At 40.3% G+C, this 22791-nt stretch overlaps 1 protein-coding gene across 1 annotated transcript; it reads left to right on the forward strand.

Moving 5' to 3' along the window:
* Positions 1-3462: 3462 nt before the first annotated feature.
* LOC101874994 (elongin-A-like) lies at positions 3463-22373 on the forward strand. Its single transcript, XM_031052721.2, has 11 exons — positions 3463-3666; positions 10513-10569; positions 11897-12009; positions 13814-14513; positions 15819-15918; positions 16745-16918; positions 17505-17602; positions 18408-18588; positions 19090-19213; positions 21911-22029; positions 22154-22373. The coding sequence occupies exons 1-11, from the start codon at positions 3463-3465 to the stop codon at positions 22213-22215; spliced, it is 1932 nt and encodes a 643-aa protein (XP_030908581.2). The 3' UTR covers positions 22216-22373.
* Positions 22374-22791: the final 418 nt, after the last annotated feature.

The following is a 22791-nucleotide window of genomic DNA, read 5'->3' on the forward strand; positions in this document are numbered from 1 at the left end:
TTTTGCCTCTCTGGCTGTATTGTTTTAGGTATGAGTGAATCTTGAGGAAAAAATATGTAATTTGCTCCATAATCAACTGGTCCCTGTGAGTGACTAAGCACAATACAATCAATCCATGCAGCAGTAGCAGGTCATGCAGTAATGTTTTAATATTTTTAGGGGGAAAAAGTCAGAATGAGCAATAGAGAAAGTTCTCGTATCAGCACAGACAGGCCTTAAGGCAATTGCGACCACATTTTATAATCCATGCACAACAGTTATTGCACACTTTCTGGAAAATGTAAAGCCTTTTTCTTTTTTTTTAAGTCAGCATGCCTTGAATTCCTGGTGGAATGCAAGCCGCACAGCATGGCCACAGGGAGACATTACCTTGGTCAACTGAAGATGTTTACAAAACTCAGGCTCAGCTTTAGATCATGACTGCTTTTTTTTGCTCTAAGCCCTTTGTGTACACTCAGCCAAAGACTATGCAGTAGTGCATGTCGAAGATCCTAGGATAGTCCTGACAGGAGTCCCACACTAATGCCAAACGAGTTCTTGTAACAATCAGCACTGGCCAGCAGTTTTGAAGAACAAGTAAACTTGGAATTCTTTCCTCTGCTAGTTATGACAGACAATAAGAAAAATACTGCAGTTAGATCTGGACTAGAAACACTTTTCTTGTAGGAAAGCTTTTTAGTTTTTAAATGCTTTTTCTTCACTAGCAAGAAATCATGGTATTTCAGAATAACTTGGCAGAACTGCAGCAAAGAGATTTTTCTCATTCCAGAAAACCCAGTAACTTGATAATTAAGGCGTTCAAACAACTTATGGGAAACCCAGCTTCAATCACATAATCCATATGACAGCCTGGGCCTCAACTTCCCTACTCAAAGATTACTTTAACCATAATGCTGGTGTGGGCTTCCCCACTAGCACTAAAATCTTCCAAGATTTCTTCTGCATAAATGCCACTCTGTGGTAGTAATTTCATACTATTAGGAACAGAAAAATAAAGCAAATGTAACTGGTGGTGGATGGCTGATTTTAGGATAGGGTTGATGAAGTCTTTACACACTGTGAAGATAAGTTAATTACTTCTTTAAAATCAGAAGACAAGCATGGAAACTGGAGAACCAGTCTGCAACAAGGACCTGGATTTGTTTTTTCTATATCCAACCGGACTGCTCTACCTACTGTATTGCCCTAGCAGCTATTTTGGATTCTCTGCTGATGAATTTGCTGTACATTGTGCCAAGCTGTAATAAGATCTATTTTGCAAGGGTAGTACCCCTAACATGCAAACACCAGAATTTTGCCTATCTAAAAGTCCCCTGTAATTCAGACTGGATACATTCTTTTTAATGCTTCCCCCAGACACTGCTTTAGAGAGTGAAAGGTGCCTATATACCTACTTTAATTGTATCTACATTAGCTTCCAAAGAAATACTAAAAACCCCATGGATTTCTTCTAGGAGGAACTCAGTGATCTTGGAGTCCTTGCCATGCTCACCCTCAGCAAACTCCATGGCAGAGATCCTGTTTCAGTTGCACAGTTCACACAGCACCAAAGACTGATTCCCTGTCCTGCATTTTTTGTGACCTTAAGAAATTACAGAAGCCATGCTGGAAGCTGCAGGGCCTGAAAGTGCTTTTGCCACCAGACTCTAAATAAGGTAGAACACAAAACAAATGATGTCCTCTTCAGCCTGAGTGCTGCTTTCACCTGCATGTTAGGACTGCAGGGTGCCAGCCAGCCATGTCTTCAGAGGCTTGACCTCGCTATTGCTATGCAAGCCATAGGGCTCACGTGCCACTAAGCAGCCTTACAGTCATGCACAGACCACAGAAATGTCACGGACCTTACTGGTAACTGAACAAGTTTGCACAAGCAAATGTGTATGACTGGTGCTAACGGTGTGCCACCTACCACCTGCATCACTCAGTGCACACCGGGTGCAGAGACCTCTCACGGCAGCTTCTCCTGAGGCTGGCAAGCCTGTACTGATGGGCACACCTTGTTGCTCTTGCAGGGTAAGGAGTACGTGCCATGCCATTCCCTGGTGCAGCCTGCTGTTCCCCACCTCCCCATCCCCGACTCATCTCCATGGTATTACTTCAACTATAGCTGTGCTTGGTCAGTACCACACTGTGTATTATTAAGTCAACAGAAGGAGAAAGAAGAAAATCATGCAGCCTTTATCACTGCTGTTCGGTAGCAAACACCAGGTCAGCCGCAGCTACCTGCGAACAGCCCAGCAGCGCTGAGCCACCTTGGATCGCTGCCTGTTGCCGGAGCCTGCCCCCGTGAGACCTGACTAGCGCCCCGGCCAGCGGGGGACACGGCCGCCCGCACCGCCTCTCGCCTGGGCCTGACCCCCACCTGTAAGTCCCCAGGGAAAGCTCGGGCGGAGGCATGGGGCGGCTCGGAGGGCCCGGCCGGACACACAAGGCACAGCGGGGAGCTGAGGAAATAGTGGGTACCGCTGCCCCCTGCGAGGGCAGGGCAGGGCCGAGCCGAGCCCCCAAATCGCCAATGGCGCGGCGGCCCCTACTACAAGAGGGGCGAGCCACGGCTGAGGTATCCGGCCGTGGCAGGGAGGGTCCCGTTGCCATGGCCGAGGGGCGGAGCGCCGTACAGCGGGTGTTGGAGCTGAAGGAGCGGCTGGGGGGCGCGCAGGAGCCCAACGAGGTACCTGCGGCCGCTGCGGGTCTGGCCGGGGTGTGCACACGGGGAGCCAGGAGGCTGCCCTGCTTTCTGCATATCCACTCTACGCGAGTGGCCGTGGCCGTGGCGGTGCCGCTGGCGGACGAATCCCCGTGGTGGGGCAGGCTGTGGCCGCTGGCCCTCGCCGCTGTGAGACGCCTGGTCCTGGGCTGCCCTCTGCCGCTGCCCGGCTTCGGCATTGGCTGCGGGCCCTGCCGAGCGGGGAGAGCGGCGGGACACCGCGGGGGAGCCTGTGCGTGTCCCCGGCCATGGGTCGTCGTTTTGTTTCCGTGCTTTGTTGTGCCCAGGAGGGGTTGAAAGAGGGCTAGTGATCGTCAGGTCATGCGTGGGTATTTCCTGGGCTAAGGCTTTCTATGGGTGGTCAAGAGGCCATGCGGGCAGTCAGGTGGAGAAGTTAAACAAGGCTGCGTTCTTGTACCTAATCTCTTAGATGTTCTTACATCTAACAGGTAGAATTGGCTGTGTGAAGTCTTGTCAGCCTGGCCAGAAGGTGAAAATGCAACAGCAAGGTGCTAATTTCTGTGTTCATAAGGGCTTTTGTTGGTGAAATGGGTATTTCTGCTTTAATGGTGTGCAGCAAGAGGAATGGGTGCTGTAACACCCTGCATTCTTATTCCTGGTGCTCAGGACCAAAGCTGCTCTTATCTCGGGGAGGGGGGGAATAATAATAAAAAAATCTAACAACCTCTGTAGGGTAGTAGTAGCTGCAAGGACTAGATAAGGAATACTTGAAGCAAGCATGCATCAGTGGGGAGATGGATCAGAGCAGCCTATGGAAGTTGTGCTTGACACTCTTGAAGTACAGAGGCAGATGGGAGATAAGCACAGGCTACAGGGCAGCTGAGGGGGGAAGAAGACATCTTCATTCTCTGAGTTGCAGCCTGGACCCTGAAGGGAATGGAAGCAAAGATGTATTGCGAAGTAATTCATCACATTTGACTGAAGGTGTATTCAAAAGGGTGGGTTGTCTTTGGGTGTTGAATTCCATTTGAAAATACAGAATGCATTTGCTGTGATAGATTTCTAAGACACTAAAATTTGATACAAGTTTGTAGAAGTATTTGGATCTGAAGGGTGCAGCGAAATGCGATGCATTTTGATAGTTAATGAACTTGAGAAGCTTAGTTATTAAGCATACCTACTGTGTCTTTTCAAAGTGTGTGTGTATATACATATATGAAAACACTGATTTTCCTAGCCAGTAATGGTTTATCTTTCTGAATGCTAATGCTGTAGGTTTTATCTGTGCAAAATGCAAATATCTGTGCAGGTGCTGCTTCTGATGTTTCAATTTGCAGTTCAGTAGACTTAAAATCCCTTGTGCAACAGAAGTTATCAGATGTTACAGTCTTTGACTTTTTTTAATGCCTGGGGTTGGTGTTGATATGCTGTTTTGAACAAGAGATTGAAAGGGAAAAGACAAACAGCTCTAGAGGTAATTAATTTTTAAGTGATCCCAAACCAATAAGCTTCAAAACATCTTCAACTCAAGTGAAAAAATGTGAATAGCTCTATAGTTGGGTTCTGTTAAGGAAGGAGATGCACAGTTTTTGTAGCATGACTTCAAGCAGGTGCTACATAAAGTGAGACTAATGGTGGTGCTACAGCACTTCTGCTGTCCCTGGAGAAGCTGTCTACTGAAATAGAAATATTTACAAATAACAGGGACTAAGGAGTCACTGGGGAAGTGAGAAACTGATAGCCATAAATTGGCACTCATGAATTGCACTGCTAATAAAAGGTAAATCTAGTAATAGAAAACATGATTATCATGTTTAAAAGCAAAGAGGAAAATTCTAGGTATGTGTATCAGCATTACAGATGTGTGTGTCCAAGTGTTGGTGGTGTCAGATATTTCTGTACTGGAGAATAATATTTCTTGTCACTTTTTAATAATTGCTGAATATTTATTGATCTCATAGTAACCAGAGAAGATGCAGAACATCTATTGTTCATGTCAAAGGCTTCTTAATGTGATGTTTTATAGCTACCCCAATGAGTTTTCAGAGAATTGACCAAACAAAACAAATGATTTAGATATTTGTCCTAGGTTCAGCAGTAGCAGTCATTTTTCTCCTTCTTGGTAGCTGGTGCAGTGCTGTGTTTTGACTTTCGGACTGGGAACAGTTGCTGATAGCACCTATGTTTTTAGTTACTGCTCAAATGTTTACTCTGGTCAAGGACTTTCTGAGCCTCATGCTCTGCCAGGGAGGAGGGAAGGCCAGGAGGAAAGAGAGACAGGACACCTGACCCAGGCTAGCCAATGAGGTATTCCATACCATAGCCCGTCATACCCAGGATGTAACTGAGAGTTACCTGGAAGGGCTGGAGCTCTGTGGGGATGGAGGAGGTATCGGTCAGTGCTCGGTCGGGCAGGGTGGGGTGAGTTATGTGTCAGTGGCTGGCGAGGTGTTGTATTCTCTTCACTTGTTATTTATTTTCTTTATCATTATTATTATTATTGGTGGTAGCAGTAGTGATTTGTGTTATACCTTAGTTATTAAACTGTTCTTATCTCAACCTGTGGGAGCTACATTCTTTGAATTCTCCTTCCCAGCTCTCTGGGAGCTGGGGAAGCAAGGTGGGGAAGTGAGTGAATGAGCTCTGTGCGGCTTGGTTTAAACCATGACAGTATTGAATGATGCTCAAGGTATCACAGAATTTCAGCAGGAGAGAAAAAAGTACTGTGCTGTTGTTTATACAGGTAGATGAAATGGTCTTCATTGAGATTGATCATGGAGGAATGAGAACAGCTGCATGATGTTGCATATAAGATGTATCTTTTATAGAATTAAAGGATGGTGGCATGATCCATGCCACTTTGAGGCTTTATGTAGATATGTCCTGCCAAATTTATCTCAAGTTATATTCAACTGACACCAGCTGTCATAAATATATGCAAATCTCTCAAGGCATTTGACTTGCTTCTGTATGATGCTGATTACAGTAGCAGTGTTATGGACCTGATGCAATACATAAAATGGATTTCAGTTGCACTCACCAAAAATGAGTGCTATACCTCATGAAAAAATAATATGCATTTGTGGTTTTGGTTGTGGGCTTGTGGTGGGATTTTTGGGGTGAGAGCTTATTATGCATCTGTTCTGGACATGTTGCTACTCAAATATTTCTTAATTTAGAAGACAGCAAGTGCGGTAGGGAAATGCTACAAATACTGGAGTAATTTGTGGTGAATGAAGGGAGACCCTTCTAGAAACCAGCTTTGATCATGTGCTAGGCTACATTCATTTGAGCAGCATGCATTTTAACATGGCTCAGTGGAAAGTCACAGCTAGGAGCTATGAATGTAGGTCACTTGGGATAGGAGACTGTATTTTGGAAAGCATTGACTCATAAAATGATTCGGAGCTCTGATGTATTACCAGTTGAGCATGAAATTGCAGCACAATGCAGTGGCTTATGAAGTAAATGCTATCTTTGGGTAGCTTAGCAGGGTTATTACTGCTATATAGTATTAGAAGGACAATTACAGGAATATTACATCCTGTTCTGGGGCCTGTTTTTAAAAACAACACTGCCAAGCTGGAAAGATAGACCGAGAATGGCTATAGGTCTGGTTAGCATAACTTGATGAAATTGAAAAATGAAGGTAAAGTACGTGATTAATATTTACATTTGTATTGTATAAGATGTTTGAAAGAAACATTTCATTAGCAGAAAGAGGTCATTAGATTCAGTAGCTGGAAACAAAACTAGGCACATTTTTTTAGTAAACAGTTGTGGTGCTGTGTTTTGGTGGGGGGTGTGTGGATTTGATAGAGAACAGAGGAATGACTTGGGAATGTGTTGGGTTTCCTACTGTGTTGTCTTCAGAGTCTTGGTGACCTTTCCAACAAGGTGTCTAGCTCAGCCAGAAGTTATGGACTTGCTGAAATTCCATGGGCTGTGTTACAGATCAGCATGAGCTAATCATGGGGTTTCCTCAGGGAGAGAGAGATACGCAGCTAGTGGGCAAGGAGGGAAGGAGAGGAAGCAGGGGAAAGCTACTGGGGTGAAATGTTGAGCCAGTCCCTGGACCACAGAAGGCCTGGGGGTCTGTTAATGGGCCTCATCCTTTCTGAGGATCCAGGCTAAGGTAGAAAAATAATGAGATTGTACAACACTTGTATAAGGGATAATGGCACAACACTGGTGCGGTGGGAAGTGGTCAAACTTGGCTCAGTTGGGACCTGCTGTTATCATCACTTTCAGTTTTGACTCTGGAAAATGTTGTTTGCTCACATGCTTCTTACCCACTGCTCATTACCATTGCTCTCTGTTTTCCAATGCCTCCCTGCTTTCCTTCCTTCCCTTCATTTTTAGCTCCCTCTTGCTCCTGTTGTCACCTTTGCTTTTGTCTCAGAGCAGTATGAGTGTTCTAGCCCTGTTTGTCCACGAGGCTCTGCTTCTGTTGTCTGTGTGTTGTATGAAGGTCTGTGCCTTGGGCTTGCTTAGAATGCTGTTTATTGTAAAACCAACAATCCTAGAAGCTTTGGATCATTCTTTAGAAATTAGTATTTAGAAATTACATAGAATAGTTCAGGAATTGTATATAGAGGTAGCATCTATGTTCTTTGTAATTTTTTTTTTAATAAACTTTACTTTCTGTGAAGTTCACCATCTCTTTTAAAGTCAATAGAGTTTTTCCATAGGGTATAGCTAGTAGTGATACGAAAGGTAAAATAGTCTGAAAACCAGTGGAGGGTTACGTATGTGTTGTGTACATATGGAAGAACTTGGGGAAAAGAAGTTACTGGGTACACCCCAGTGAGATAAGAGCCAGATGGGCTACAGATGCTTCAGTAAATGGTATGGTTAGAGCGGGGCACCTGAATGGTCAATCTTCATCTTGTTCTTGAAGGCGTGCTCAGAACGAGCTTGAGATAAATGCTTTCTCTTTTTGCCTTATTTTCATAGAATCGTAAAATGGTTTGCATGGAAGCTACCTTAGAGATCATCTAGTTCAATCCCCATACCATGGGCAGAGATGCCTTTTACTAGACCATGTTGCTCAAAGCACCATCATACAATAACTGTAATGTTCTACCATATAAATACAATGACACCAAAGTTTGTTTCTAACAAGCTTTAGTTTCAGTGACAAGCTTTACTCTGTCTGTGCATCACAGTATATGTTTCTGTGACCTTCACTAAAGTCTGATAGATATTGGAGCTTGGTGTTTTTGCTTTAAAAACCAAACATCCATGCTTAGTCTGATAAATAAATCAGAGCTCTTTAGCAAATAGGATAAATGTACATAAAGTTTCTCTGATGTACTGATGTTCTTCACAAATTAAATTTGCTGATTGTGTTTGTAAATATGTTTGGTTTTAAGTGCTAACAGCTTAGGGATGGGTAATGCCTACTGGCAGGCTGGGTGCTTCCATTTACATTACCAAGTTACAGTACAAGGTAAGTGGAGCTCTTTCCTTTGCTGGTTCTGTGCATCTCACTGTAGCTTGAGCAGTTCCCTGCTTTCAAGAGATCAGGATCACTTCTAAAAGGTTTGTCAGAATGCTTGATCAATGCTTTCTATTTTCTTCTTGATGAAACCCTTTTGTGTGTCTTAATTTGCCAAATGTGAAACACATTTCAGGAAAGCAAAATGAACAATTTGGTCTTTGGTTTAGAAAACATAGAAGGTTTTGTCTTTCATTAAAATGTGTTGACTGCTTTTGGACATACTTGTTATCTAGGTGCTTTTGTAATTTGTCCTGTTGCATTGAAATTATATGAATAGGAATGGCCTTCTTCCTGAATCTGTTCTTCTAAAATTAATTCTGCTTTATGAATTAATATAGTCCGAAGCCTGTCAAAAGGAAACAGTCAAAATCCCTGTGCTTGTTTTTGTAACCTGATGGAAAAAAATCTTCCGCTGTTCTTCCATGTGCAGATTTGTCTCTTGTCTGTGGAATTTATTCCCGGTGGTTTATACTGCTTCAGTCATCCTATGTAGCCCAGCATAACCTGTCAGCAATGGGTTACTGCAAAATAAATTAAATAAATAGGGATATATTTTTAAATTAAATTAAACAACCAACCAACCTAACTTGACACTGATAACATAGTTTCTAATGCTTGTAATTAACATTGCAAGCAATTACTTTTTTTTTCTACTTACGCATCTTTGCCACACATTTTTTCCTGTTGTGGGACTATTTAGAAGAAGTCTTCAGGTCGCTAAATGTGTAGCCTATACCTGTGATGCATCTGGGAACAAGTTAAATGTTAAGCTTGTATCCTTCTCAGAAGGAAGGATAGCTCTGGTGCAATGCAAAATTGTTTTTAACTTTGTTATATGTAGTCTTAAACACAACTTTCTGGCTCATGGTCTCTCTTAATCTTAAATAGGAGATAAACAAAACTTCACATGGCTTTTGTACCAGTTCAGCGAGCTTTTTTTTTTGTAGGTATGCTGCCATTTTGTACTTAAGTGGGAGAGAGTTGATTTGCTACCTCTGGTCTTAGGTGTATGTCTTACCATTACAGCTTCTCTCATTTTTTTCCTGTGCTGTGAAGCATTTCTCGTGTACTTCTCTAGGTCTCAAATGCTGTTACAAGGTGGATGACTTGCACTAAGAACTGCATATTAGGCATGTGGATAGAGCCCACTGTATACAGTGAAATTCAGTGTCAAATGTGGGATTACATTACTAATGCTTTATAGGAACAGTGGAACTTAAAACAGTAGAGAAAAATATCCCCCATTGCAATTTGTAAATTGCTGCTTCAAGTTTGATACTTGCTTATTCTAGTACCTCTTCTGCCTCCTGCAGCACCATTTCAGAAGCAGTATCTGATATGATAAGTGACAGTTCATTGGTTATTTAAGTTAGCATAGCTATTACTGTTGTTAGAAGTTTCTGGTAGTTTTCTGGGTAGTGTGTTTTGCATTCTTGCAAGTTCTTGCCATTGCATTTAAGAGGCAACAATCTGAACAACTTCAGGCTTTGTGAAAGCCCTAAGAAATGCTGTTAGTTCAGTTGCACATCAGTTTGGTCATCTACATAACATAGCTCCATGGAAGACTGTGAAAAATGAGGCAAGTTGCTTGTGTGTGGTCCACTGCAAGACTCTGGGGGTGCTATATACCCATTGCCCAAGGGACTGATTATATTGCCAAAGAAATTTATACTCTGCTTATAAATGAGACTTCTGTGTTATTAAAACACTTCTCATAGGAATATGAGCATTTTGTATTTAAAAAATTCCGTTTTGATGGAAAACACTGAACTTTGTAGCAGGCGCGTGTTTTATCAGTGTGAAACAAAACAGCTGTTGTAGCTTGAGCTTGTTTTTTTAACATACTAAGTGCAGTTAAGTTTTCAAAACCATTATTTTTTGTCAAATGGGGTCCCACCTGTTCTATAGGCCTTTCTTGGCCTGGGCCGATGGAAAAATGGTGCTGCTGACTGGGAGTCTTGCTGATTTGTGCATGGTGGTTCTGCATAATAACAGCTTTTCTTTTGGTTCTGTGGCAAATAAGGGTCACTGCTACGCAAGGAGTGTGAGCATATGTAGGTAGTCTGTTCTACAGGTGTACTACTGTATTATTGATCTTTAATATAATTTATGGTAAATTCAGACCTACTGGATTTTCTGGTGTTACTGAAATTGGGGGATTGGCAGAACTATCCTGGTTCACCGTCCAGACTTCAGACACAGTCCTGCTGTGCAGTAAAGGAGTACTTTTCCCAGAGTTACTGGATGTCCCTTTTAACACTATTGAGTGGTTTTGGATTAAATGTGTGAGTCAGAATGAGAAAAATAGAATAGAATTTATGAAGCTGATGCTTTCTTCCAGATTATAGAAACACTTGAGGTACTACGGAATTTGGATATATCACTGGATATTCTAGTGGTAAGTGACCAATAATACATTACTCTTCCATAGTGACTTACAGTGTGAATGTCAGAGATCTGCAATCACAGAATATGTGGTGTTTTGTAATTTTCACTCTTAATCATGATTTCTTTAGAGGTTTGTACAGGGAATCATGAAGTCTTTTCCAAATATGACGTGAAAGCTGGGCATACAGCTTGATGAATGCAGTATTATGGCAGCAGTGGTAGTACTGATCAAGAATCTGAGCATACAGAGAATACATTACTGCTCAGAGTTGGTTTCTTCTCACTATAAAACTGATTTCAAGTCAATGTGTAAAACTAAGCAAATATGGGTAAAATGTTCTCTAGGTCAGTTGTCTAAATCTTGTCTCTTATTAGCAGTTCAATATTAATTTATTTCATTTAAAGAGCAGGCATCCAAAGTAAGGATACTTGAGACTTGTATCCTTATCCAAGATGCATCCTATCAAATTTTGTATTAGAAGTTCTCACACTGGCTTTGAGCTATTATGAGCAAAGTGTCTATATTCTGAGAAGAAAAATGCTGAGGATTTTTTTTTTTCAGTTGGAAAACAAAATTGCAATTAGGTGTTTAAAATAACAAAGGGCTTCTGCAAACAACTCATGTTCCCAGAAAACTTACATGTTTTATATGAGAAACTTGCATGTTTTATATGTATTATATTATTACAGACTTTGAAAGCCTTCGAGTCAAGTAAAGAGTTGTCTCACAGCTGGGGACTCCACATATTTTTTGATGCATTTGAAAAACAAAAATAGACTAAATGCTAACATGAAAATAATTGTACTGGGGAAAACAGAAAATGACAGGTTTTAAATATCCTTTCTTATTTCCCCTGTGGCTGAGACTGAGTTTAGTTATATGAACTCTGCTTCTGTAACTCCTCTGCTACTATTGTGGTTGAGATGCATTTTGCATTACAGTATATCTATCATACGTCCTCTCTAACATGCTAAAATGTACCTGCGTAAGCCTAAAGGGAATTTGAATTGATAAATGTAACTCAGTGGAGCAGTATGGATTTTGTGGGCATAAGCATTTGAGCCAAGTGTAATTACTGAAATAAATACATTTAATGGATGAAAATGACTTCTCAGTTTTATGTATTAAGACTGCATTTTATTCCCCATATTTGGTTCTAAATATCTGCCTTCAGTTCCGTTTGTGGCATGAAAAGTGTGTTTATTTTTTTAGCTGCCATAAGGCTACTTTGACTACTATGTTGTTTTTTTTTTTTTTGGTAGTGGTTTTAAAGAAGATTTTATTTGGGATGTTGTTTGATTTATTCTGCCCATCTTTCTTGCACTGTCTTCAACAGGAAACTGGCATAGGCAAAGCAGTTAACAATTTTAGGAAACATGCCACTGCTGGGAAAATAGCTAAAACCCTGGTAAAACAATGGAAGAAACTTGTTCCTTCTGAAAAGAAAAGGTAGGTGAGCTAACTTTTTTCTGAAAGTTAATTATACTGTAGTGTAACTTTATAAAATACAGCTTGGAAAGCTTAGGAAGGTGTTTGGAATGGCAAGCATTAGGACAAATACATAAACTGAGTGGTAGAAATTAATTTTGCTTTTATAAAATATCAGCAGACAAATCAGAGTAACCACTATTGGTCAATTAGCCATCCAGCACTCACACTTTGACTGCCTCTTTTGATTGGCACAAGTTCAGTCCCAGCCTATGCAAGTGGGACTAAGGCAATGGTGGGCACTGCTCTTAAGGGAATCACACAGAATCCCAAGGGTTGGAAGGGACCTCGAAAAATCATCTAGTCCAACCCCCCTGCAAGAACAGGGAAACCTAGAGTACATCACATAGGAACTTGTCCAGGCGAGCCTTGAATATCTGCAACGTAGGAGACTCCACAACCCCCCTGGGCAACCTGTTCCAGTGCTCTGTCACTCTTACAGTAAAGAAGTTCTTCCTGATGTTAACGTGGAACCTCCTATGCGCCAGTTTACACCCATTGCCCCTTGTCCTATCACTGGATATCACTGAAAAAAAATCTAGCTCCATCATAGGAAGCTTGCTCTTTCTTCCCAGAAGTGATAGTTCATTCAAGAGTGAATGGTGGGCTGACTCGGTATAATGATGTACTCTCATCAGGAAGTGAGAAGTGCCAGCTGCTAAAAACTGAAAAAAGGGGACAGTAAGCGTGTCCCAGCCTGACAGCAGCTTCATCAGATGGTCATCTTTAATTTCTACCTATTTCAGAGGCAAATGGGAGGCGGAAAGGGAAAGTATTACTGTTGATAAGAGCTGACAAACCAACTAATCCTGCAGCTGCTATCAAAGGTGAAGAGCCCATGTCAATTTTACTAAGAATTGCAGAATTCATTTTCAACGCAATAAAAGAAGAAAAGAAAAAAGGACAGAATAATTCTTTCATATGAAATTATATGGAAAAGCTTTAGGTGAATATGAAATTGTGATGTGAGAAGACAGAACTAAGGATATGAAAGCGAAGCAATGGCATTTAGCAGTTAAAGCTTTCTCTAAGATGTCAAAGCAGTTCTCCAGTGATTTTGCTCTGTAAATGGCTTTCCTATAATGCTCTTATTAAAGTGGCCTGAGAGAGGCTTCCAGTACTGAAGGAGTCACCCTGAAGAGGTGTTAATTCTTCAGAATGAAGCAGCCACCACCACCATGTCCAGACTGACTGTACTTCTGATATTTTGCAGACTTTTGACATTTTGACGCAGTTAAGCTGAGAAAGCCGGAGGTTTAGATTAAATAGTGCATTTTAAGTCTGAAGTTGTTCAAACAATAGGAAGGTGGAATACCAGAAACTGTGATAAGCAGGCTGACCTGTTGTAATCTGTATCACCTCCAGAGTATGTCATAAATTCTGTCTCTTCATTATTTCAAGTACCATGTCTGTTATAAAGCATACAGGAAAGCTTGTGTAAAAAGTGGTATCCAACACCCTGTAAGCATTTTGGGCATGTTTTTCTACCGACAGTTATGGTTGTACCCCCAACTTGTCTTTCTGTCAGTTCTTATTGCAGTATTAGTGGTGCTGGACCCAAGAGCTGCTGCTTTGGGGTTCTGTACTGATAATGGAAGTATGAGAGCACAGCAGAGCACAGGTCTGGGGCTTCTAAAATTATGATGCATTTTGTGATTTTAATGTTTCTAGTTTTATTAATATAGGTAAAAAGATTGATGAGGAATTTAGCATCAGATATAGCATGGAATGTGATTTGTTTTTCTTTTTTTTTTTAATGTTTCAGCACTCACAGAGAAAGAAAACAAAATACTGAAAAAGATGAGACAAAGTCTTCAATTTCCAAGGAGGTTAGGTCTTCAGAGAAGTCCAGAGCATCTGTACTGACTTCCAGAAGTTCCGACAGTGCTCCTGATTCTAAAAAGTTTAATAAGCAGCATACTTGTAGTGAAAAGATCCACCAAGGTAGAGATTCTGAGTCTCAAAAAGAATGTGATAATAAAGAATATAGCAATGGTGATTATGAGCATGCTTCTCAGGGTACCAGTCCTCAAGCTAAAGAAAATGACTTCAAAGAGAGAACCTCTACAGAGAGTAAGAATTTTTCAGAAGAGCAGCATTCCTCTGTAGCCAATGAAGACTCACCACAGCTGAAGGAAAAGCCTAGAAGGGATGCTTCCAATAAGAGGAATCCTAAGCATGTGAAGAAACCAAAACAAAAACTTGTCCTAAAAAGCAAAGCCAAATTATCTAGTGATGAAGAATTTGAGCCCCCTACTATGTCTTTTGAATCTTACCTTACTTATGATCAGGTTACAAAGAAAAGAAAGAGGAAGGCTTATTCTGCAGGTGCACGGCTGAAAAAGTGCTCTGAACAAAAAAACAGCTTGCTACTACAAAAGACTTCAAACTTTTCCTATGTGAAAGAGGGAGAGGAAGATGTAAAAAAATGTGAGGATACTCAATTGGAGACTCCCAGTAAAAAGGTAAACCATTGCATGGTTGAGATAATAGCAAATAAACTGCAGATGAATAAATGCTTTGGACTCATTTTCAGTGAAATTCAGCTAATTTATTTTCAGCAACAGCTTGCCTGGTTCTGACATGATGATTGTATTGCAGTTGCTAATAATTGCAGTAATTGGGGTGCACCCCTCTCCTCCCCGCATCTGATTTATTGCATACTGGCAATACCACAGTTGTTTGTGTATAGCACAGTCATTTTGTCAGATGCTATACTTTGTAAGAGTGAATGTTAAGATATGTGGTAGAATTGAACTTTCTTTTAAGGCACTGAAGTAAACCACAGTGCAGCATCTAACAATAGCTTATATGTTTGTAAATTGAAATATCCTAGTCCTTGAGGGAGATGAGGCTTAAATAGCTCCTCTGAGCCAAAGTAGATCTAAATGTGCATTAATTAGACCTTTTAAATGAAGCCGTTTTGCACACTGGGAATTGGAGATCTCTTCAGTCTTTACTGTGATGTGAAAGCACCAGGCTTTACCTGTTGTGGTAGATCTGCAATCTGAATGTGATGTCTTCTGTCCAAATAGAGAAATATTAATGTTGAGGCTTGTGTATGATACTCTAGCATACACTCTGTGTATGATATTCTAGATATGTGTATCATACTTGTGTATGATACTCTAGTATGATACTGAGGAAAAATCTTGTATATTCAAGCAGTTATGAAAAGTTATTAAAGATACTGAGGTGAAGTTCAGGGTGAAGTTTTGGACTGTGCCTAGCTTAAAATTGGAGTACACCTAAAACCCGATTTAGATGTTCATATGATGCCAAGCATTTGTAGGGACCTGTAGCTGCCAGATTGCAGTCTCTTTAAATTCCTTTTTAAGGGGTTATCTGTGGAAAACAAATAGGCTAATCAGTTTATCTAGTGCAATATAGGAGACTTAGTTTGCCTTTAAACATTTAAGTGTGGTTCTGTCATCTTGTGGTTTTGTCTCATTCACTGCATGCTTCTAACCTCAATAGTGATTTATCTGAAACCCTGTTAGCTGAACATATGTTCTCTGTTCATTAATCCTTTTTTATGCACTAATTGCAAATATCTCCCTAAGATCCTTTTGTGTAGTCTTGGTAAGTAAGAATATGAAAGGGTGTGCTGAAAAGTAATCCAGTGACTAGATGTTAGTGCAGAAAAGCAGTTATTCCAGTTATCCTAGTTAACTTCATTATTTGCTTAAGGGCTGTTTTTGTAGCTTATTTTAAGCCTCAGTAAACCCAGATTTGTAATATTGAAGCAATATTTCCTTGTCTGTGCACAGGCCAAGGTGGCATCCCTCCAAGATCTTCTTAATACTCCACTGCCTAAATTTCTGACAGACATCTCAATCTCATCTCCCTCATATGCTGCAGACTTTAAAGGTAAGTGATATGCAAGGCTGATAAATGTGAAATAGTGCAGGTTTTTACAGCTCTGTGTGGAGACATTTTTATCCCTTTTCCTAATTAAACTATATTAGATCATCTGTCCATGGCAAAGAAATGCCTTGCCTTCACTTTCTCATCTGTGGAAATCATGTTGAAGCTGAAGGGAGTTATAAAGGCTCTTACAACTTGCTGAATAAAGAAATACTGTGGAAGGTTATCACAGATGTAGAGAAGGCGTAGATCAGGTGGTAGTTCTACAGGCTCCATTTGTCTTTACTCCTGTCCATACCTTACAATAGGCAAAGCCTTAGTACACCTTATATAAAACAAATATAAGAAGCACTAGGTCTACCTTCATCCTAGGAACTTTCTAAGACCTTTATAGGTCAGTGACACAAAGTGCTGGTGGTTCCCCTAGCATCTCTTGTGAGATTTCAGTGGTTTTGTATCCATCTGGTCTTGAAACATCACTGCCACTGCAGCTTCTGGGTTCTGTAGGATAGCTCAGGAAGATCAGCAATGTGCTGTTGACTGATAACAGACTAATTTAGATGTGAATACAGCTCATGTAAAACCTGGGCTAAATTATATAAGGCTGGTTTGAATTGGTGCAGCTCACTTGCAATGCACATGTTTTGGTGTTATACTTCTGTAAAATGTAATAATGCATGTAAGGGCTGCAAAACTAGCATGGTAATGTTGTATTTCAAGAAAATGAATATGTGTATATCCTACCAGCTATGTTTCTCTCAGCTGAATGTTTAAAGTATTTTAAAATGTCAGGAGGTAAAGGAATCCCTGCCTGATGTTTTGTTTGCAGCTTCCATAGCACCTGTTGTAGAAGCACCACAGCAAGCCAGTGAAACAGTTCAATTCACAGGACGGAGACTGAACTCTAAAATGCAAGTTTACTCTGGCTCTAAGCCGGCCTGTCTTTCAAAGATGCTTCCACTGTATGAACAGTGCATCCGTGTGCTTCAAAATAATATTGATTGTGAGTACTTTTAGGGATTTGTAGCAGACTGTCTGACTTATTTCTTCATTGCTTATTTCTCTGGCAACTGGCCTGCTAAAAGATACTGCCTTTCCCTATAAATGGTGACTTGGAGCAGGTTGAAAGGCACGTAAATAAAGTGGATTTACAGCCATGCTAAAATGTACCTTTGTTTTGAAAGCTTACCTTCTCTTAAAGCTCCAATTTTTAGTTAAAATATAATGTCCTGTGGATTATAAAACAGAAAGCCTGCTGATATTTTTTTCCCCCCTCAGAGATGGTTGTTTACATAAATAAGAATGGGTAATCAAAAAATTGTTTATTCCCTTGTGTAGGCAGAGAGCAGTGATGCACATTGGTAAAGACAGGGCAATAGCTATTCAAAGATGCTTTCTCCATCCTCAGATAAAACTGCCAGTCGGTATGGAACTGCTGATTTATAAATATTTTCATAGCCTGACTTCAAAACATGTGTTCTGTCAGTGTATGCTAAAATTAACTTTTATTCTTATTTTTAAAGTGTTTGAGTGGTGTTACCCACTGACTAAAATAAATGAAATACTAAAAGTACTGTCCTCTTTTGTAGCACTGCATGAAGTAGGAGGTGTGCCTTTTGAAATCCTAGAGCCTGTGCTAACACATTGCACACCAGAGCAGTTGCTTCGAATAGAGCAATGTAATCCGGTAATTTCTGCCTTATTAAATTCAGGGGACCATGGAGGACATAAGGCATCTGTTTCTGCCTTCCTTGTGCCTTTTGTGATAAAGTTTCTGCATGGGTTATACTGGTTTTCTATTTTGAATACTTACTTATTTGAATTTAGCTGTCATTATCAAGCCTTCCTTTCTCAAGTGTTAGGATTTAAAGCATTTTGTAGAATTATTACTGTTGACTAAATGGAAGCCAGTGTGGGTAGAGAAGTGTTTTTGTTTCCAAAAATAAGGAAAAAGAGTATTCTGTGTTTACTGCTGATGTAGCTGGGAAAGTTGTTACAGAACCAGCTGTTTCCAAGTTAAACTGTTAAGGCTGGAAAGCATGCCAGTTGGGAAGTATCTGGGGTGAGACTTCATGTGTGGTAGATTTATCTACACTGTTAGAACTTTGGCTCTGTGGTGCATTTGGACATGGAGTGTTCAGCACTTCATAGTGCCAGCTGGCCATTTTTCTGCATGGCTGCAGTTGAGATCTGGTGTGGCCTGAGCCTGTGCTGGAAACACAACTGTGGCTTGTGAGCATAACTCACTAACTCAAGTATAGAGCAGAGCTCTGCTATATGAAGCTATGGGATTTCTAGACTGAAGTCAGAATCTCAGCATGATGTTGCCACTCTCCATCCTTGAGGGTACCTGTGGCAGCATGTGTGGTGGGATTTGTCCTGCATCTTTCTCCACCAAGGGATTGAGATTTGTCTGTAGGCTCAGCTAACAGGTGTTCTCGAAAAATGCTATTTTTAAGTCTTTGACTTAAGATATCTTGTGTTCAAATTAGACATTTACAGAAGAATGTGACCACTTGTGGAAGAAGCACTGCCAGAGAGATTTTAAAAGCAAGAGCCTCCTGGAATATGAGTCTTGGCGTGAAATGTACTTGAGACTGTTTAATCAGAGAGAAGAAAAACTGAAGACACTTACAAAAAATATTATTTCAGCTCAGTCTGAGAAACCAAAAGGTAGAATCCATGGCTAGCTTTTACACTTACAAAACTCAGTTTCTTCTGCTATTCTTGATGCTTTATATGTAGGCTTTAGTGATTTGTTTGCACTGAGCACTACTGGTGTACCTCTAAGAGAAGATATCAAGAAAGAACACTGTTCCTTTTAACTTACAAGTTGCTAAAAAAATATGCATGCAATAATACAATACATTAATGCATAATACTTGCAGCATGCAGTAGACAATCTTACCTTCCTGGTTAGAATGTGGATTCTAAGCAGCAATGAAAAGATTGCAAATGTAATTACAAATAGCAATGTTAAAATGAAGAAATACTGCATACAGTCTATATATGATTTGCCATGGTTCAGTTACTACTTTGGTACCAGATTCTGCTTTCCTGAATTAGTTTTTCCTAAATTTAAACATAGGAATTACCACACTATATTATCAACTGAACTTTGACCATAAAGGGCAAAAGAAGTCACATATCCTCTGCTCTTTTCTTCCATATTAGGCCGGCAAGTAAAAATGGCTTATATGACCAGTGCAGCAAAACCACCAAGGAACATTCGCAGGCAGCAAGAAATCCACGGGACAGCAGGACCTGTCACCCAGCTTCATCCCATAGACAAGTGCAAGTAAGTGTTCTGTACTATCCTTTTCATTTTAGATGTCTTTTGTCAGTACAAAAATCTTGCTGGCAAAATATTTTTTGAAGTTATAAATGACTTTCTACTTGCTTTTTTAAGCAGCTAGTGAATAGAAACTAACTTCTTAAGCCTTTTATGCTCCTCTGCTGCATATGTGTTGCCATCACATGTTTCTCCCAAGTGGCAGTGATGAATTCACCCTTCCAACTGGCGAGTGAGTGGATGCTCCTGTTTTTTTCCACATTACACTAATGCTGTTTGACATCCTGGGGAGATTTCAGTGTTGATGTTCTGTTTTTTAAACCTGACCAGTAGCCTCACATATTCTTTTGCTTTCATAAAATCCCAGTCAGCTGCCTGAAGTGATATAGCTGACTCAGTGAATCTCTGCAACTTTTAATAGCCCTGATGTCAGGTTTCTGCTTTGGCAGCTTAAAGGAGTGTTTGGAACAGTCAGGCTGTACTAGTAGTAAACACTAGTCACTGGTGGAACAAAGAACTGGGATTCCACAAATGTTTCCTTTGCACAGCACAAAGCCAACTTTTCTTTGTGACACTGTACTTCAGAGTAGTTCAACAGCCACAGAAGCCAAAGCCAAGATGTGGTGTTTGTCCTGCTGTTCCTGTCAGCCTAATGAACCCTCTTGTATCTGAAAGTATGGCTGCAACAGGGAGGTAAAACCTATAGCACCAGCATGTACTTCTTAACTGTGTGGAGACAGACTACTGGCTTTTACTTCTTAAATGTCTGTTCTTGTATGAAAGAAAAAATCAACAATTTGATTCTGAAGCACCCCATGAGTTGATATGTCCATGTACCAGAAGCTGGACCATAAAAGCTATGAAGAGTATTCATACTGCCTGAATGTAGGTATCTTAAGCTGTGGTCATTCACTGCTGTGGCTGCTGGTGAGCATGGTGCACTCCCTTGTCCCCACTGCCTGTGGTTTTTCTCATGTCAGCATAACTGCTCTTCAGCTAGCTCTTTCAAAGCTATCCCTTTGGGAAGTGGCGGGTGGAACACTTCTCATTAATCTGAATACTGGAACAGTTGTGCAAGTTGATAAATATATTAGTCATAGATATCTGGGAACAGGAAGGATAAAACTCAAGCGCCTGCAGATGTGATTCAAGACTGACTTATAGCTGAACATGTCAGGAGAGCGATTTTAAGTTGTTGCTGTCATGATGCTGCAGTGCCTGCAGTTGTGCTGAGTAATTGACTGTTCTTGGGCACATGAACAAGATAACTGAACTGTGCTGAGCTTAAGGAGCATGGCAGGGGGGATGACCTAAAAAACCATGGGAAATTGTGCTTCTTGTGAGTTTCTGGAACTTGACTTAGTGGAGCAGCCTTGACTTACTGCTCAAGACAGTGGTGTATGGAGCAGGATTGACAGCCTGGATATAGGAGCTTCTTAAAATCAACTTTTGCACCAGATACAATGTTTTTATAGCTGCACCTTTAGCTGATGAACTCGGAAAGCTTTTTTTCATAATGTTGCTGTTTTCAAGAGAAAGATAGCCCTCCACCAAGGCAGTAGGTTAAGGCACTTTAAGCTAGGCTTTTGCTTTCAGCTGCACTGTGTGAGGTTGTCTCTCTGTGACAGACCAGCCTTCCAGTTTAGGTGCTTTAAGTGTAGTAGTGTAAATGTCTTTTTTGCTCCAGTAATCTCTGGAGCAGTAGCTGAACGATGTACTCAAAAAGTCCTGCATGCTTGTTTTTTCTCAGGCAGGATAAATTAGGAAGACCTGCTGTTGTGTGAAAGAAACTGTAAGAATGTCATTGCTTTGCCTTCTTGAGAAAACAAGCTTGTTTAGGCACAATAGGTTTGACTTCATTGCTTTGACCATGTCCCCTGAACACCTATTGGTTTTGCAAGTTGTAGAATTTCTACAGATGAAATCTTCACTTAAGAAGCTGATCTTGCAGGAGATAAAACGGTCCTGTGGCAGACATGCAGATCCCTAGCAAGCTGCTGTTTGCAGTTCAGTGTGCAGTGGTGTGTGTGTACATATATATATATATATATATATATATATATATATATATATAAAACTGGCAGCACATATCAGTGACTGGCTCTGAGGTGCACAAGGCTGCCCAGATTGGTGACATCATGCTGACACTTGCTTTATTGCTGTGTTGGCTTAACTGTCTTAAGAGTAGACATCAGTTCTGTATCTGTGTCTGCCTCAGTTCTTGTCCTGTTGAGGATCCCAACATAATATTTAGGGTTAGTTACTGTGCCTTTTGCTAGACGTTCCTACTTGGGGGTGTTGGGGGTAGGAAAGGTTGTTTAAATTTGCCCTCATTTTCTGTCAGAGAGGTAGTTAGCAGTTCACCTGCATTCCAAGAGAAAAATGAACATAAATAACAAACCGTAAAACAGGGTATTATTAATCACAATGATATTGCTAAATGTTTTAATCTGTCAAAGTCCAATAATTTAATTTTAAAGATTAGTAAGATGCATCAAATCTAATAAGTGGAAAATGTGCAAGAATGGAAATGGACTAGGTGATCAGTGGGATCCCTTTTAATTTAAATTATCTTGATTTTTACATGTCTTAAATGTTTCTGATCAGTTGTTTGCTTTTTGTTTTCCCTTTTTTTCCAAAATGAGCCAAAGCAAATAGTAGTTTGATATCAAACACCTTTTTCTTTTCTTTTTTCTTTAAAAGAACAAAGATTCCAGAAACCAGAAATGCAAATCACACGTCATCAAATCCCATCCCTGCTGGCAACAATGGAAGCTGTAGCTCAAGCGTAATGACTCAAGATGCAAAGAAGCCTATCAAAAGTAAATGGAATTTACTAAGATCGTAAAGCTGTCTGTTAATATATGCTTAATATTATGCTAATATAATTTTAAGTCCCTTACAGCTGTAATCCTAACTGGTCTCTTTGTTTTGCTGTTATTGAAGAAATTGCACCAATCATGAAGAAAACTTTGAGAGCATTGAAGAGTAGAGCTGGACGACGATAAAATGAGGCTACATATTTGAAGTCTGAGTGACTATTTGTATATCATGCTACAGCTAATGCAAATAAAGTTAATGCAAACATTCTTCACTTTGCCTTAGTTAAAATAGGCATGAAACACTGCAGGGGCAAATGATTTTCAATAAAAATTGAAACATCTGAGTTCTCTCATCTGCTTTCTTTTTCATGAATGAGGAAAACTGAACTGAAATAAGGTCAGTACATGCTAATGACGAATAAGTTTATGTGGACTTTTATAGGTGCTGGTTTTATCAGTTTATGTACACATTGCATAAGCTTTTCATGGAAGCAGTTAAGCTGTGGGTATATTTTGCCAGTTCTAAAGCTAGCTTGTAGTGTACTTTAATTACAATTGCAAAGAGGTCTTGTCATCTCTTGCACAAAAGGGTATTAGGAATTTTGAGTTTGTCTCACTAAAGCTTTCCTAAAGAGACTTTCATATTTTTTTTTTATGCAAACAACATTATTTGGCTGGATTTTAGTTTTTCCTCTTCCAGAAACAGAAGACTGATTATAAGACAGTCCTGGAGCTGACCCTCTGACCTGCTGGAATGGGGCT

This window comes from Melopsittacus undulatus, chromosome 3 (genome assembly GCF_012275295.1).
Source record: "Melopsittacus undulatus isolate bMelUnd1 chromosome 3, bMelUnd1.mat.Z, whole genome shotgun sequence".
Lineage (NCBI taxonomy): Eukaryota > Metazoa > Chordata > Aves > Psittaciformes > Psittaculidae > Melopsittacus > Melopsittacus undulatus.